The sequence below is a fragment of the Augochlora pura genome, chromosome 2 (genome assembly GCF_028453695.1).
Source record: "Augochlora pura isolate Apur16 chromosome 2, APUR_v2.2.1, whole genome shotgun sequence".
NCBI classification, from domain to species: domain Eukaryota; kingdom Metazoa; phylum Arthropoda; class Insecta; order Hymenoptera; family Halictidae; genus Augochlora; species Augochlora pura.
Window position 1 is genome coordinate 20129649 of NC_135773.1, and position 15076 is coordinate 20144724.

Here is a 15076-nt window from a genome sequence, read left to right on the forward strand (position 1 = left end):
GCTCGAGCGTTCAAGAAATGTAAAACAATATTGCCCGTCGTTCGGCCGTGCAAAATATAAATTCATTAGAGAACATGAATTATATAGTTATATAGTTCCAGTTGCATTTATTTATATAAAATATTTAATTATGCACACTAAATTATAATCAAATATTTAATTATGCACATTTAATTATAGTCAAATATTTAGTTACATAAAATATTTGATTACGCACACTTCATTATAGTCAAATATTTAATTATGTATAGAATAAGTAGTGTGTTGATCTAATTAAAAAAACAATCGAAATTTAATATAAAATAAAATATTGTTGCAAAACAATGGCAAATTGATAATTCTTTTCAATATCCTTGGTGCAAATAAGTAAACTTAGATAAATACATCTCCGTGCGAATTAATCGATTCGTATAATAAATAATAATACGTGTTGAACAGGTGTTCAGCAAATTATGTCGTTAAAAGAAAGGCAAATTGAGATTGTTCGTTTGCTTAAAGATACGTTATCTTAATCCAACGAGCTGGAGCTTATCGGATCTTAGTGGAGAGCAGTTGCTATGAAAATTTTAATTCCGATTATTTTAATCACTTGCTTTGGAATCTATTTCTGAACCCTTTAAACGAAGCTTTTAAAATAGATTTAAAGCGTTATCAAGCGCTATCAAAATTATCTGATTGAATTTATTTAGATTTCACGCGATCGTGATTATAATAGAATTGGTCACATTTGAAATGGCATTATTTGAAATATTATTTTGCGTAACATGTTATTTTATTTTATAAAATCTTGAAATAGTTATATTAAATTATTATGAAATTCTTATTCGAAACTATACGATTTAATTTATCAGCTCTGAATCGTATAATAACATTTTTTTGTTCTGTACTATTTTTAAGATTATTAATTACCATATTTGAAACAAAAAAGTAAAGAAATAATTTATTACTTAAAGTTGCTATTATTCTCAGTATTAAAAATAACAAACAGTTCTTTCTTATTTTTCTTTCAAATAAAATATGACGATGTCTGTAAAATGAAAACTGCACCTAAAAATGTGAATAACCAAGTTCAGTTTTAACCAACTTTCCGTTCCGAACTAAAAGAAATTTCAATGCCGAACAAACTCGATAAACCATTCTAACTTTGTAGAATCGGTGTGATCACACCGTAGAGCAACGTTATGCAAATAGAACCGACGCGTGTCTATCATAGAAGTCGACGGGTCGCGACCCGACATTTTATTTTTAACTACACAATGTAGGCGTGTCGCGTGCTACGCACCTTTCCGCCGACGATGCTCAGACCGAGGCTGGTCTTCGGCTCCCTGTAGATCTCGACCAGCCTCTCCGGGCCCCAGTGCTTCGACCAGCCGACGTTGGCGTCGTGGTCCCTCTGGGTGACCGTCATGTCGACCTGTTCGTCGACGAACGCGACCGTCGGTACCTTGGTGTAGGAGCCGGACGACGGCGAGCTCTCCGACTGCTGCGACACGTAGCTGGACGGCCTGCTCTGGAATCTGGTCCGGTAACTACCCCCGCTGTACTCGGCCTCTAAAATCTCGTCATCGCTGCATTGGACCGCTTTCGACTCCTGATAAGTCTGTACCTCGACCTCCCTCCGCGGACTCCTCGACGACTTGTCGGGGGACCCTTTGTCCAACGACTTGGCAGGACTGGCCGAGATGTCCTCGGGTATGCACTGTATGCTCTTCGACTCCTTGACCTGGCTCTTGTCGGACCTGGACGGGCTGTCGAAACTGTCCTCCAAGTCCGGGGTCCTCGACAAGCTTCCTAGATCGTCCAAGCAACACTGGACGCTCTTGTTGTCGCCTTGCGTCTGGGTCTCGACCTCTCTTCTAGGGCTCTGGTAGTACCTGCGCAGGGGACTGTCCTTCGATATCTCCGACGGGCTGCCGCTCTGCTCGGGGCTGCACTGCGTGCTCTTGGTCTCCTGCTCGGTCTGTGTCGCGGCGTCTTGCTTCTCTTTCGGCGAGTACTGGGTCTCCTTGAAGCTGAACTCGACCTCTTCGACGCCTTTGCTTAGCAACGGAGGCCAGCTGTCCGGCGGTGCTGTTCGCAGCAGATCCTCGATCGAGGTCGAGAGAGGGCCGTGCAACAGATGATCCGACTGACTCTCGAGCGTCTGACTCTGGTACTCGAGCGAGTGCTCCTTGCTTATTAGAGTGTCCTCGTCGGACTTGGCCGCGACTTCCTCCAGCAGCGGTCGCTTAAGCTGCCAGAGGGTCCTGTCATAATCCCGGGACTCCGCTCGTCGGTCCGATTCGGACCGATCCTTGGCTTCCTCCTCCTCCTCCTCCTCCTCCTCCTCCTCCTTCTTCTCCTCCTTCTCGTCTAGCCTCTGGTCCTCGACAGGCTCGAGGATCCACCTCGACGGATGCTCGACCTCTTCCTCGGCTCTCTTGTCCGGCTGCCTCGGGCTAGCACCTTCTTCGGCTGGCTCCTCCTCCGGGCTGCGTGGAAAAAACAAGAAACACACGCGGCACCGGTGTAGTTGTTGGCGACTGGCTAACGAGGAAAAATTCCGGCTGCCGACCGCGGCCGGGTTTTAATGAAACGAAGTCGGTTCGGTCTTAATGAGCGGCACCGAGGGCTTCTTAGTCCCCGGGAACGTTTAGACGGAATCCGCTAAAGCTGGCGAATGGAAAGGTCTTCCGCGGTGACCCATTAATTGCGGGAACACGTTATGGTGCTACGGCGAGCGCGAGCCCGATGCTAACCGACACGGAATTAGGTGGAATGGAACGCGCGTTTCACTTACGAGGGAATACAGCCAAGTGTCACTCGTCGATTTTAATGAAATTTTAGTGCGACGTGGTTTGATGGAGTACGTCTGATAGTGTATGCTAGTCGGCTCTTACGAGGGTACGTTCGCGAGAACAAATCGGCAGAATTTATTCGTTCGCTCGAACGTGCAATTTTGTTACTGTTTTTATTAGGTCTACTGGAGAATTGTGTCCGCTATTGTCATTTTATTTGCGACATATATTTGTTTAAAATTATGTTAAATGATATTTTATTATATTAAATTATTATAATAATATAATAAATAATAGGTGCATGCAAAATATATGGTTTTCTTTCTTGCTAGTAGCACATGATGTATTGAAAATGAAAATTCGAAATGCAAAAAATAACATAAATTCAAAATGCAAAATTCAAAATAAATCCATTTCTGTTTCGAATAAATTAATGCTAAAGTTTGAACCACTATTTTTGAAACCAATGACTGAAGAACCATCTGCTCTTTTTAAGCATTTAACCCCTTGCACTATAATAGAGGTCTATTAAACGTTTATATTATTAGGCATAAGTATATTATTAATTTAAATAAAAATAAAATTGAATTCTTTTGTTATCAAAGTTTAGAAACGAAAGTAAGTGGCAATACAAGAAACAAGAATTATTTGGTTCTATTAAGGGTCCTATATAAGGGTTAATCAACACAGTGTAAATGAAATCGCAGTACAAAGGGTTAACGCTGTTCACAGGAATAATAAAAAATAATAATAATAACAAAAGAGATTTTTTTGTAATCTATTTATAACAAATATTCTATTTAAAAGACGAGGACGAAAATTATGTTAAAAATATCTCAAGAATATTCATGTTTCGCTATTTTTAAAACCAGATTTTTAATTAAGATAAAGTTATACTGTGACTATTCTTTTTAGTTAACCAAGGCAGCTGCTACGTTGCGTTTCCTAATTAAAAATTTTAAGACCCGTGAAGATAAGAAAGCTATTAAGTGCTATCAGTATTTAATAACAAAACCGTAGGATCAAGTGCCAGATAATTATTTCCTGAATGAACATTCTGAAACGATCGTATACGTTAAATAAACGATGCGAGCTGACGTTCTATATTTAACACGTCGAACACAAAGTCTACAGTTCTTCCAGCTCGGCTCATAGATATACACTGCCCGACCCATTGTCAGGGCATCGTATTGTATAATAAATCAACGACAATAGAATCCGTCACATATTTGTGATTCTTCGTCACGCCGTCTTTCTAGGACTTCGAACAGCCGTCTCACATGAATAAGAGTACTTAATACGATCGACATTTGTATTGGTGGTATAGAGCATGCCTCATAATAGCGGTTTAACGCCGGTGTTCGAAATGCTGATACGCAGCTCGTGATAATCGACGTACGACATTAACATATTTTAACCTCGTGCAAACAATTCACCTGCTTAAAACCATATTATTACATAGCATATCTCTGTATGAACCGTTTATAGATTATTTAAAAAGAATTTTGAAAATAGATTAGTTATCTGTTTTCTAAGAATATCATAAATATGTATTATTTCAGTAGTTATTTTCAAAATTTCAAGTACTCGTATATTTATTCCGTATAAGTCATTATAGATAAGATATATTCTTATGTAATTATCGTGCAAGTAATTCTTGAATTCATTTTTCCGCTTCAATTTCACTGTTTCAATAAGTTTGAATAAAACTAAATCAATTTAATTAAAAGCGATTTAAATTTGTCTAGAATTAAATGAACTATCCGTTGAATAATATCAATAATATTGATAAAAATAAAACAAGAGAACACGAAGAAATATGCATAGTTACCGTCGAATAATAATTTCTTTTTCCGCTTTAATTCCACTGTTCCAATCAGTTTGAATAGAACTAAATCAATTTAATTAAAAGCGATTTAAATTTGTCTAGAATGAAATGAACTGTCTGTTGAATAATATCAATAATATTGATAAAAATAAAACAAGAGAACACGAAGAAATATGCATAGTTACCGTCGAATAATAATTTCTTTTTCCGCTTTAATTTCACTGTTCCAATCAGTTTGAATAAAACTAAATCAATTTAATTAAAAGCGATTTAAATTTGTCTAGAATGAAATGAACTGTCTGTTGAATAATATCAATAATATCGATAAAAATAAAACAAGAGAGCACGAAGAAATGCGCATAGTTACCGTCGTTGAATAATAATTTCTAGGCAACGTCTCAGGTACGTTCGCGATTAATGCAACAAGGGCCTGTTTGTAAATGCGGTGGAAACAGACGTAAAACGAAGCAGATATAATTTCAATGTGCACAATCCGTGAAACCGAGCGACACTGGCAACCGCGACGCACATCCGAGAACCGGAAGAAGAACGCCCGCGGAGGCTCACTTGCGGCTTTCCGTTATCCAATCGTCATTCGCATCGATTGCGTTTTCCGATACAGTATCAAAACCTAAACTGCCTATGCAAATGCATCCACTCCCGCCCGTCTACGGAACAAATCCATCGAACAAGATAAGCGAAAGCACCGGCGCTGGAAAGTAAATAGACTTCTCGGCGACGGTGCGCATTAACCACTTCAACTCGGAATACTGAAAACGCGGCGCTAAAAATCGAAACACGAAACATTTAACGAAACTAAAGAAAATAGAGAAATGGAGAATATCTGCTATACAAAGTCAGAAATAAATACATATAGACACGTAATTTATGTGATTGACGTTACTGTGAGTTACAAACAATTAAAGATCGCGACAATCGCTGTTTTATCTCGATTTATAAAATATAAGTATTTGAACTAATATTTGTTAGAAAATTGTAGTTATTTTTAAGATTTTTACTGTAATATTAGATAAAAAGAATTAACAGCACACGCGGTTTGTGTTCTTTTTGTCATCCTAAGTAATAGCAAAATTTAAAAAAAAAATTAGTATTATAGGAGTGTATTATTGTGTAATAGATTAAGTCTCCTGTTATTTAGAATAAATTCAAGACATTTAGTCGAGTTAAAGTTACACTGTTTCAAGAATTGTCGACATGTATTTGTATCTGACTGTACATACGCGGTACATCGGAAACACCGAAGTTGAGGTTTTAATTAAACAACACAGGAAGCAGTGGTAAATACTAAAAATAAATTCTGCCGCAAAATTGAAAAGACGCGACCTTTTTAAATAATCAGAGGCAGATAGTTACTACATTTCAAAGTCCAACAATTTTTTAAGTGATAAACCAGTTCCTTCAGTTTTCTAGAATATATTAAATAAGACGAGTACGTCATGAAAAATCAATTTCTTTCATGAATAATATAATCACGAGGAAAATATGCGAGGAGTACAAATTATGAAGAAAATCAGCGAGGAAAAATTCAAATTATTAAGAAAATCAGCGAGGAAAAATTCAAATTATGAGGAAAATCAGCGAGGAAAAATTCAAATCACACTGAAAATCAAGAACAAACCACTCCACGAAATCCAAGCACGTCTTGGAACAGATTCATTAACTGCACTTCAATGAACACTCAAACAAAAATCGACATAACCAAACTAACGAGGTCCTTGACCCTCGAAGCAAAGCGTCGCGCCGCGAAGCGAATTATTTCCAGCAAACAATTTACCCGGATAACAAACTCGATAAATAAGATTACACTTTCCGTGCGTTCGCGTATTTGGATTGCAGAATAACCTTATCGCAAAGGTTGAAATTGCTCGATAAAAAAAAGGAAATTTCTCAATGGAGAAATTTTCGTAATAGCATGAAACGGAACCGAGTGAAATCGTATAAATAGTAGTTGGTATGCCGTACTCGTGCCAGCACGAAACGTTCAGCAATAAATTCACAATCACACCCGCGCACTGCAATTTTTCTCAGCGATCCGTTCCAGACGATCGAGATCGAACTAGACGAGGAATCGTCCTACGAGCCGAGCCTGTCGAAGCCTGCCTGTCAAACCGAACCTGTCAAAGCGAAAGGGTGGACGAAGGAGCCGTCGAAGAATCCTCGCGAGTCTCACACGCGATCGAGCACCGCGAGAACCGCGTGAATCGCGGAAATAGGCGAGAGAACGCCGCGGCCGAGGAAAGGGTTGCGGGAGAAAGGGGTAGGAGGAGAGGAAGAAAAAGAGAGAGAAAAAAAAAGAAAGAGAAAAAGCGGGACAGGTACCTCTCACACGTTCCGCTACGAAGCCAAGGTGTTCACTGGCGTGTCTCTGGGCGGCCGTGCGTCACTGCAAACTGGCTTACTCTGATCTAATAAACAACACACTCTGGTCCCCGCGTGTACACGAAAACGTGGCGCGCTCGCGTGCGTTCGCGTGCACCGAGTCGCGGCCCCCACACGACTGCAGGTTACCCACCCACATGGAAAAACAACCGGCGGACAGAGAATAAACGATGTACCCTTTCCTTTTATCACGACGGAGTACGCCGCGACGCCGGCTCCGAATCACGACTAATCGCGACCGACCACCTCCTGGAGTATTCTCCTGCGGGTGCAAACACGTTCGCGAAACACACCCACACACATCGCTGCTCGTACAAAAGCACACACACACACATATATATATGTATATACACACGTAGAGAGTCGTGACGCGAACGACGCGAGTACGAGTCGTTACGAAGGCTTTGCAACTGTCTCTGTGTGGGAGCGACGAGTACCGAGCGGAGCTTCGTTGCGGCAAAGCTTTCCGTCTCTATTCCTTTCTTGCCGGCGGTGGCATCCTCCTCGCTCGGCCCCGCGCCGGCATACGACTCTCTCTCCGCTCGCTGTCTCCAGTTTACACGGCTGCTTTTCTTCTCTTTTTCTCGTTCCCTCCGCCGGATTCTCCCTTCGGCCAGCTATCTCTCACGATCTCTATCCGTTTCTCCGTCGGTCCCGTTCTCGCTCGCCGGATTCACCGTCCCCCGCACCGCTTTTCTTCGAACCCGCTCGACCGCTCATCCTTATCTTTTATCTTCTCTCCATCCGTCTACCGGCTGCTGCACTTTTCTATATTTATATTCGTGTACAGCTTCCCTTCCGGCATACCGACGACGAACGCTCTCTTCCCTCTCGCTCTCTCTCTCCTGTTTCTGTTTCTGGCCGGTCTCTCTCTCTCTCTCTCTCTCTGCCTCCTGTTCCCCTCACTTCCTCTCGGTTCTCTTCGCAGTCTTTCGCTCTTTCTTTCTTTCTTTCTCGCTCGGCTTTCCCGTTCCTTTAACCCACTTTCCGACACCAGCACGACCGAGCGGCGACTTCACCTGCGCCCACCGACGCCCACCAAAGAGCTGCTCCCTTCCTGCTTCCGTGGGCTCTTGCATACGGTCCGAAATCTTCCGACCGAGTTACCGGACTCCGCGGGACCCCCACTAGGGTGCCGCGGCGAGGTGTCCCTTGTCAGGGAGGAATTTTTGTAGTGGGGGACTGTTTAGGGATGTATTGTGATATAGATAACTGTTTAGGGATGTATTACAATATAGGGAACTGCTTAGGGATTAAAATATAGGAATCTGTTCAGAGAGATATATTATGTCGGTGCATAGGAAATTTCGGATGTTTAACCCTTTGCGGTCCGCGCAGATTTCGCGAGCCGCTTTCTTATCCGCTTGGTACTGTTTATTTTGAATTTGATCGAATTCTTAATTTTCGTGATTTAGAGAAGATTTAGGTTAGAGCAATTTTAAAGGCGCCTCAGAGTCACCGCTCGAGTGAAAAGGGTTAAATAACAGTAGGTAAGGACCACGAGCCTTTCGAAGAACCTGTTAAATGGCTGCGACGCGATTGTTTAAATCCTTACAATATTAAAAGTTGCAGATACTGTAGAGTCATATGAAACGTATCTAATGTCTAACATATTTTAATCTTCCTTTTTTAACCCTTTGCACTCCGAACCATTCTGGACGTTAGCTACCCTCATATTATTTAATACAATTTTTGGAACCAAGTAACGTATTATAATGATATTGAACTTAATAAATCAGTTGATATCGAGGAATTTGTGAAAAAAGACAATATTTTATTTTTTATAATTTTGTACAGTATGACAAACTTTGGAACATCCACCAACCTGCATTGCAGTCTGATTTGTACGTTTCGCAATAATAACTAATTTGACATAGTTTTTGTATATACCTTGACATAACCCAACTTTTATTTTCTATATATCTCAGTAATTTTACCATATCTTAATTTGATTTCTTGTGCAATTACAAGAGAAAACTTCTATAAAACATACATTGAATGAGTTAATTCTCCGTAATAACTAATAAACTTGAATATCTCCTTAAAGGGGACAACGGAGTGCAAAGGGTTAAGTCCTTAAATCTTCGTACTACCTCCATGTTAATTAAAATCTGTCTATACCGTAATTAAGTATCTAAACTGTGGATAGTGTTAAACATAATAATCGTTGTATAATGTAAATAATCGTAGTATAATATAAATAATCGTGGTAAGCAAGAAACAATTATCTCAATGCTTCAAAGCGTATAATAAAATCGCAAGTATTAAATTTTGATTAAAAAGTTTCAATTTTCCAACTTTCTATTTAATTATAAAGTAACGCGACGAAAGTAATATTTCGATTGTCAAAATTTCTAAATTAACCGTCTTGTTGGCTAGGTGAATTTTATAGGTGGCTATTTTCTAGCAGATAGAGAAATGCATCGAACGCGGGACGAGCATGAAGCCGACCGATGCACAAGCTTTCAGAAATAAATAGACCAGTGATGAAATATCTATTTTTTACCGGATGTTGTCTTCCGCGTTATTAACATTGTTTTGATGGACGTTGGTTTTATGGCGCGCTATAGATATACGGCTTGCCATAGTCTATTTAAACTGGATCTAACCATATATTCTGTGGCCGAGATAAACACTGTCCAGATGGAGAGTGATAACGAAGGGTTAGCTTATCGAATAGATTGAAAATTTCAAATAAACGAAGCACCGAAAGTTCATAATAACATTAACCAATGAACTGGGATAGTAAATTTCCTATTACAGCGTATATGTTACAACGAAATATCTAATGTTGCGATGTAACGTCAAATAATACGAGAAACTGTTCCGCGCTGTTATCTTTTTGTTCCTTGATAACGCCTACGCATCTGCCCTGAATGTTTCGTCGGATAACGTGCACAGGCTGACGATAAAACGCTCGGAAAAGATTTCTTTTTTTAAAATGGCTTTTTGATTATTCACAGGTGGCCCACTTATGGAACAGCGGCATATGTCGGCACGGTAAACTAGATAGAAAGTAGTGTATTATTCATTGGTATACTTAACACGTCGCGCGTTGGCAGCTGCCGACGTTAGCGACCCGACCTTCTTGACGCGAATCCACCGATCGGGTCAATTCGATCCAACAATAAACTTCCGTCTCCTCGTGGTATTTTTCGTTATTAACATACCGACGTAGCAGACAAAAAACGATGGACATTTGCAATTTTAGAATGTTCGGTGCTAAAGTAACGATTGCTGAACTGCGAAATTAATTTCGTTGCTGCTTTCAACCCTCTATGGGCTTATGTAGCTTTCCATTGTTTTATCTTATCTTTCTTTTATTATTTATATATTTTATTGGAGCGACCGCAATAGGCGTTACCTCTGGATATTTGGTGTAAACTTGGGGGAACATTTTTTGATAAATAAAAGATAATTGTATCGAGGTTTTACCACATAATTTTAGATTTTTCACAAGATGGTGAGTATCTCTTGATTATATAAGGTATCTGAAATAATTGATAACAATATTCATGACGGTTTGCACCACCATCAAGCTGAAATATCAAAGTAAATGCCTTACAAGTTATCTGCGGATTGATATAATATATAATATAGACGATTTAAGAAATAAATTGTTTCCATAGAGGGTTAACAAAACGGAACGATTTATCTATTGTATTATCGACCGTATTATGGCAGTCAAAGTGTTAAATTGGTTCCAATAAAATTCAATTTTCTGAGGCGTAAATTATTTCAAAACGGCACGATTTGTCTACCCTATTATCACAACCCTATTGTGGCAATAAAGGTGTTGAATTGGTTCCAACGAAATGCATTTTTTCTACCGCGTAAATTATTTCGTTCGAATGATTAGTCGAAAGGTCAGGCACTGTGGAATGTGAATCGTTTTCTGTGGGCATCTTGCGACCCCGCTCTGTACGGCTTCGTGTATTTTTGAAGCTCGACTGTGCATGATAAAACGAAGGGGAGAGAAGGAAGGATGATAGTAGGCGCGGATCGATGCACTCAGCCCAACGGAATATCTATCGGCTTCTTCGGATATGCTTCGCAGTTGTTCGAAAACAAGGAGATTCCGTTACACACTCGATTCGACGTGCTCAAGCCGTACGTGAAACATCCATTCAGACATTTTAAATCGAATCGCATCGCAATGCTCGGTAGACTGTGTATATCTTTACGCGCGGTGCTCGCGGAATTAACCCTTTGCGGTCGAATGACGACTCCAAGACGCCTCTAATAATTATCGTGTCACGTTTCAAAATAATCTTTACCAAATTTACTAATATTTAAAAAAAACTATCAAGAGCCATTATCTGTAGCATAAGTTGTAAAATTCGATTTTATAATGAATAAAATGCTCCAGGTTATATAAAATGGAAACACTGTAAGTCTGAAGAAATATTTTGGATTTCCAGTTGAAAATGGCTCCGACTGCAAAGGGTTAATACTCGAATAGCGAACATTATTTACAATAACGTGATTCGGTATGCTTAAGATCATTCGTAATTCTGTTTAGTTGTTTTTTGATCATGCTTTTTAAGCTGCTCTTTTTGCGTTTTTATATAGATTAGTTTTTCTATAGATTAAGGTTAATAAAATGGGCGTACATTTAAATTAATTGTCAGAAACTGAAAATAATAATAAAAGTGAAAATAGCAATATTTATACTGCCGGTCAAACTGAACCAGAGCGCTGTTGTTTAAGTATTAATTATACGGAGAGCATAACTTCTTGTTTTGGTTTCGTGACAAAGTATCTTTCGCTCGCAACTCATTGTATCAGATGAAATTAATTATTCTTGCTGTTTTTTATACGGAATAATTTATATGTTCATCTGGTGGAACAGTTTTAACCAAACGATATATTAACCCTTCGCGCTCGAAGCCATTTTAACTGCAATTGTAAAATAACTTCTCTGACACATAGCATTTTATAATAATAAAATGTACTTTACGCATATAAAATTGACTCTAATAACTAATGCAACAACAGTTATGCTATTAATAATTTTTGAAATCTAATTTTTCATAGTATAAAAATTATTTCGGAACGTGCTGTAATAATTTTAATGCTCATCACTCGAGTGCAGAAAGGGTTAATGTCGAGCTTGAAATTTATGTATAACAAAGGAACACGTAATCAAAGTATGATTAAGAAAATTGATTTACCACTGCTGCAACATTTCTTTTGCGAAAGAAATGATTTTTATCGACAGGAAGCGCCCGTTTCTCTTGGATAACGGATGAGCGATCTTTGTTCTAAGTTTACAGTGTGAAGTTCCAAACCAAAATTGATTACCAATGTGAACTGTGCGATGAACCCGGAGAAGCCGTACACAACGTAAAAGACGATAGGTCGACCATAATTCAAACCCACGGTTTAAAATTGCAGCAGTTACGAAACAATGTGCGGGTCAAGAATTTTACGTAACATTATAACAGAGACATTCGATGAGAATAAGTTAGTAGTAACCTTCAAGATCGCATAACATTGAATTTCATGTGCAGTCTTCCCACTGACATTTTCAATTTTAAAATTTACTGACGAATTAACACTTCAAGCTCCTATAATCAGCCACTGAAATCCCCAAATAATTAAAGCAATTTAATTAATTAATATTTTCACGGATGAATTTTTATTGCAGGGAGCAATCTATTTAATTGTTTCTTTTTTATTTATCGTCCATCCATCATATCGTTCGATGAGGTTTTTTTCAGCTAATTCTCAATGAACAATTTTTCACCTAATTCTCATTTTCGTTACACTTAGAATAATCGTAATTTTAAGAAAATTAAATGCACATAAAAATAGTAGTATCCTTGAAGAGTTTAAAGCGACCTATGATGAAGGAAGTGGCATTAGAACTCTTTCGTATTCGAAATATTTCAATCAAATTCAGTTTGTTCAAATATGATGCGATAAAAATGAATTTTCAAAATTAATCAGAAATTAGTGTCAACTATAGTTTACTAACGCGGCGCTCAACGTGTTAATTATTCATTTTCGGCGAACCGGTAATTAATTATTGCATATTATTTTAATTGTATATCAACTGAATTGAATATTAATTTCATTGTATATTAACTGAATTGAATATTAATTTAATTTTATATTAATTCAATTGAATATTAATTTAATCGTACATTAATTATTCCGGTTTGGTTCCTTTGAATTATACAGAAACATTGACGCATTGCAAATGCAACAAGCACTGGGAACAGCACTAAAATGAAATTGACATAAAGCCGGAAAGAAAAAGTCAAGTAATAAAACTACAACGTCCAGGCTTTAAAATGTTAACGATCACTGTGTGGAGTACTGTGAAGCAATAAAAACGGTATGCGGCTGGGTTAGGTTAACCTGTGGCGTTCAAGTAACAATATAAAGAACGGAGTAAATAAATATACGTACAGGACTCTAACAATACATAAGAACAAGAAAAATGAATGGAAAAGTGATGGAAATTCAATGGATACTGTAAAAAAAAAGACGAATGAGAGAAAATCGATAAATAAATAAATGAACAAATTATATATACGATGGATAGAGTATGAAATTGGATACTTGAATATATCTAGGATAAAATGTTAATGGTATAACAGTAAATGATTCGCAATAAATATAATAAATAAAATTAATGGTATAAGTAATTATTATACTTATAATATAAGTTTATCCGAGATTGTAGATTATTATGACAAAGACAAATTAACGATATTAATTACGAAATAGAGTTCCTAAAGATCCACGTTCAGATTTCTGTTCTAATTACTTTATAGTGTCAAAAGAATTGCAACCCCTACAATAAACTGTTAAAATTTTAACCCTTTGCACTCGAAGTCATTTTATCTGAAAATTTGAAATAATTTTCCTAGCTCGTAGTATTTCCATTCTATGTGACAAAGTGCACTTCTATGCATACTAAATTAATTCTTGCGTCTCATACCAACAGTTTCATTATTTAACAATTTTTAAAATCTAAACCTTCTTTAAAAACTATCTTGAGATGTGACAGAGCAATTATAGCGGTGCCTCAGAATCACCACTCGAGCGAAAAGGGTTAAAAACTCAAAATATCCTTCGATAAAAGATCAGTCGTTTATGTCTCCATTAAAAATGAAAAAAAAATAAAACAGAATTAGAAATAAATTGGAAACTACAAAAACACTATTGGAAAGAAATAGATTTATTGAAATTTTCAAAATGGTTCCACTGTTTTATTTTCGATCGGCGCAATTTTTTAAATAGATGAAATCTGTATTTATGATGTACGGATAGAAAATATTCGAGCGTCGTCAAATGTCTGATATCTATACTATAATGCAGATCGAATTCGGCCGGTTCATCACGATGAACAAATGAACAACGAAGTACATTTGACAGAGCAATATTGCGCAAAAAAGACTAATCGTGCTCGTGTTTCATTCGTGGAAACGTGGAAACGAACACATCATTTGGTAACCAGCATCTTACTGCAGAGAAGGTAGGTCGGTACGAGCCCCGAGACGTTCGACACCGGAAGGAAAAATAATTGATCACCGGTGCCTATTTCTGTTCGAATGATCGACAAGGCGAAAAGGAAAAAAGAAGAAAGGGGAGAGCGGCGACGGCTATAGAAATTTTCGGGTCGCGAAACATTCTGTGATATTCCAGGCGACCTAGATTTCCAACCAATTGTGCGCATTTCGCGGGGTTTCTACGGCCACTCGTGTAATCCAGCCGACCGGCTGCACAGAAAATAACGTTGTTCATTAATCGGCATTTGAAGCCCCTCCCAGGGTAATTTAGATCGAGTTATGAGCAACATGGGAATTCGGATTCGCATCGACTTCGCGTGCAATCTCTATTAAATCGGTTGCGCGCTGCTTTCCCGATACCGGATTCGCGAGCATTGATATTGATCGCACGGTTTCCGTGAATTTATCGTATGGCCCGAATGTTTTTACCGTAATATAGAATAATATATAGGCTGGTCCGGTAAGAATTGGCACCTGAATATAGTAGTTCCTCCTTTTTTTGGAGATACGAAAAAGCTTTACGAGCAAAAATATTTCAATATAAAGAG

General features: G+C 38.2%; 1 protein-coding gene across 4 annotated transcripts in view; it reads right to left on the reverse strand.

The window, feature by feature from the left end:
- Positions 1-15076, reverse strand: part of LOC144478441 (multiple PDZ domain protein) — a 186037-nt gene that overhangs the window by 37199 nt on the left and 133762 nt on the right. For all 4 annotated transcript variants that reach the window (XM_078196316.1, XM_078196315.1, XM_078196313.1 and 1 more), the window contains one exon: positions 1283-2471. In XM_078196316.1, coding sequence (XP_078052442.1) covers positions 1283-2471 — 1189 coding nt within the window. The remainder of the gene's footprint in view (positions 1-1282; positions 2472-15076) is intronic.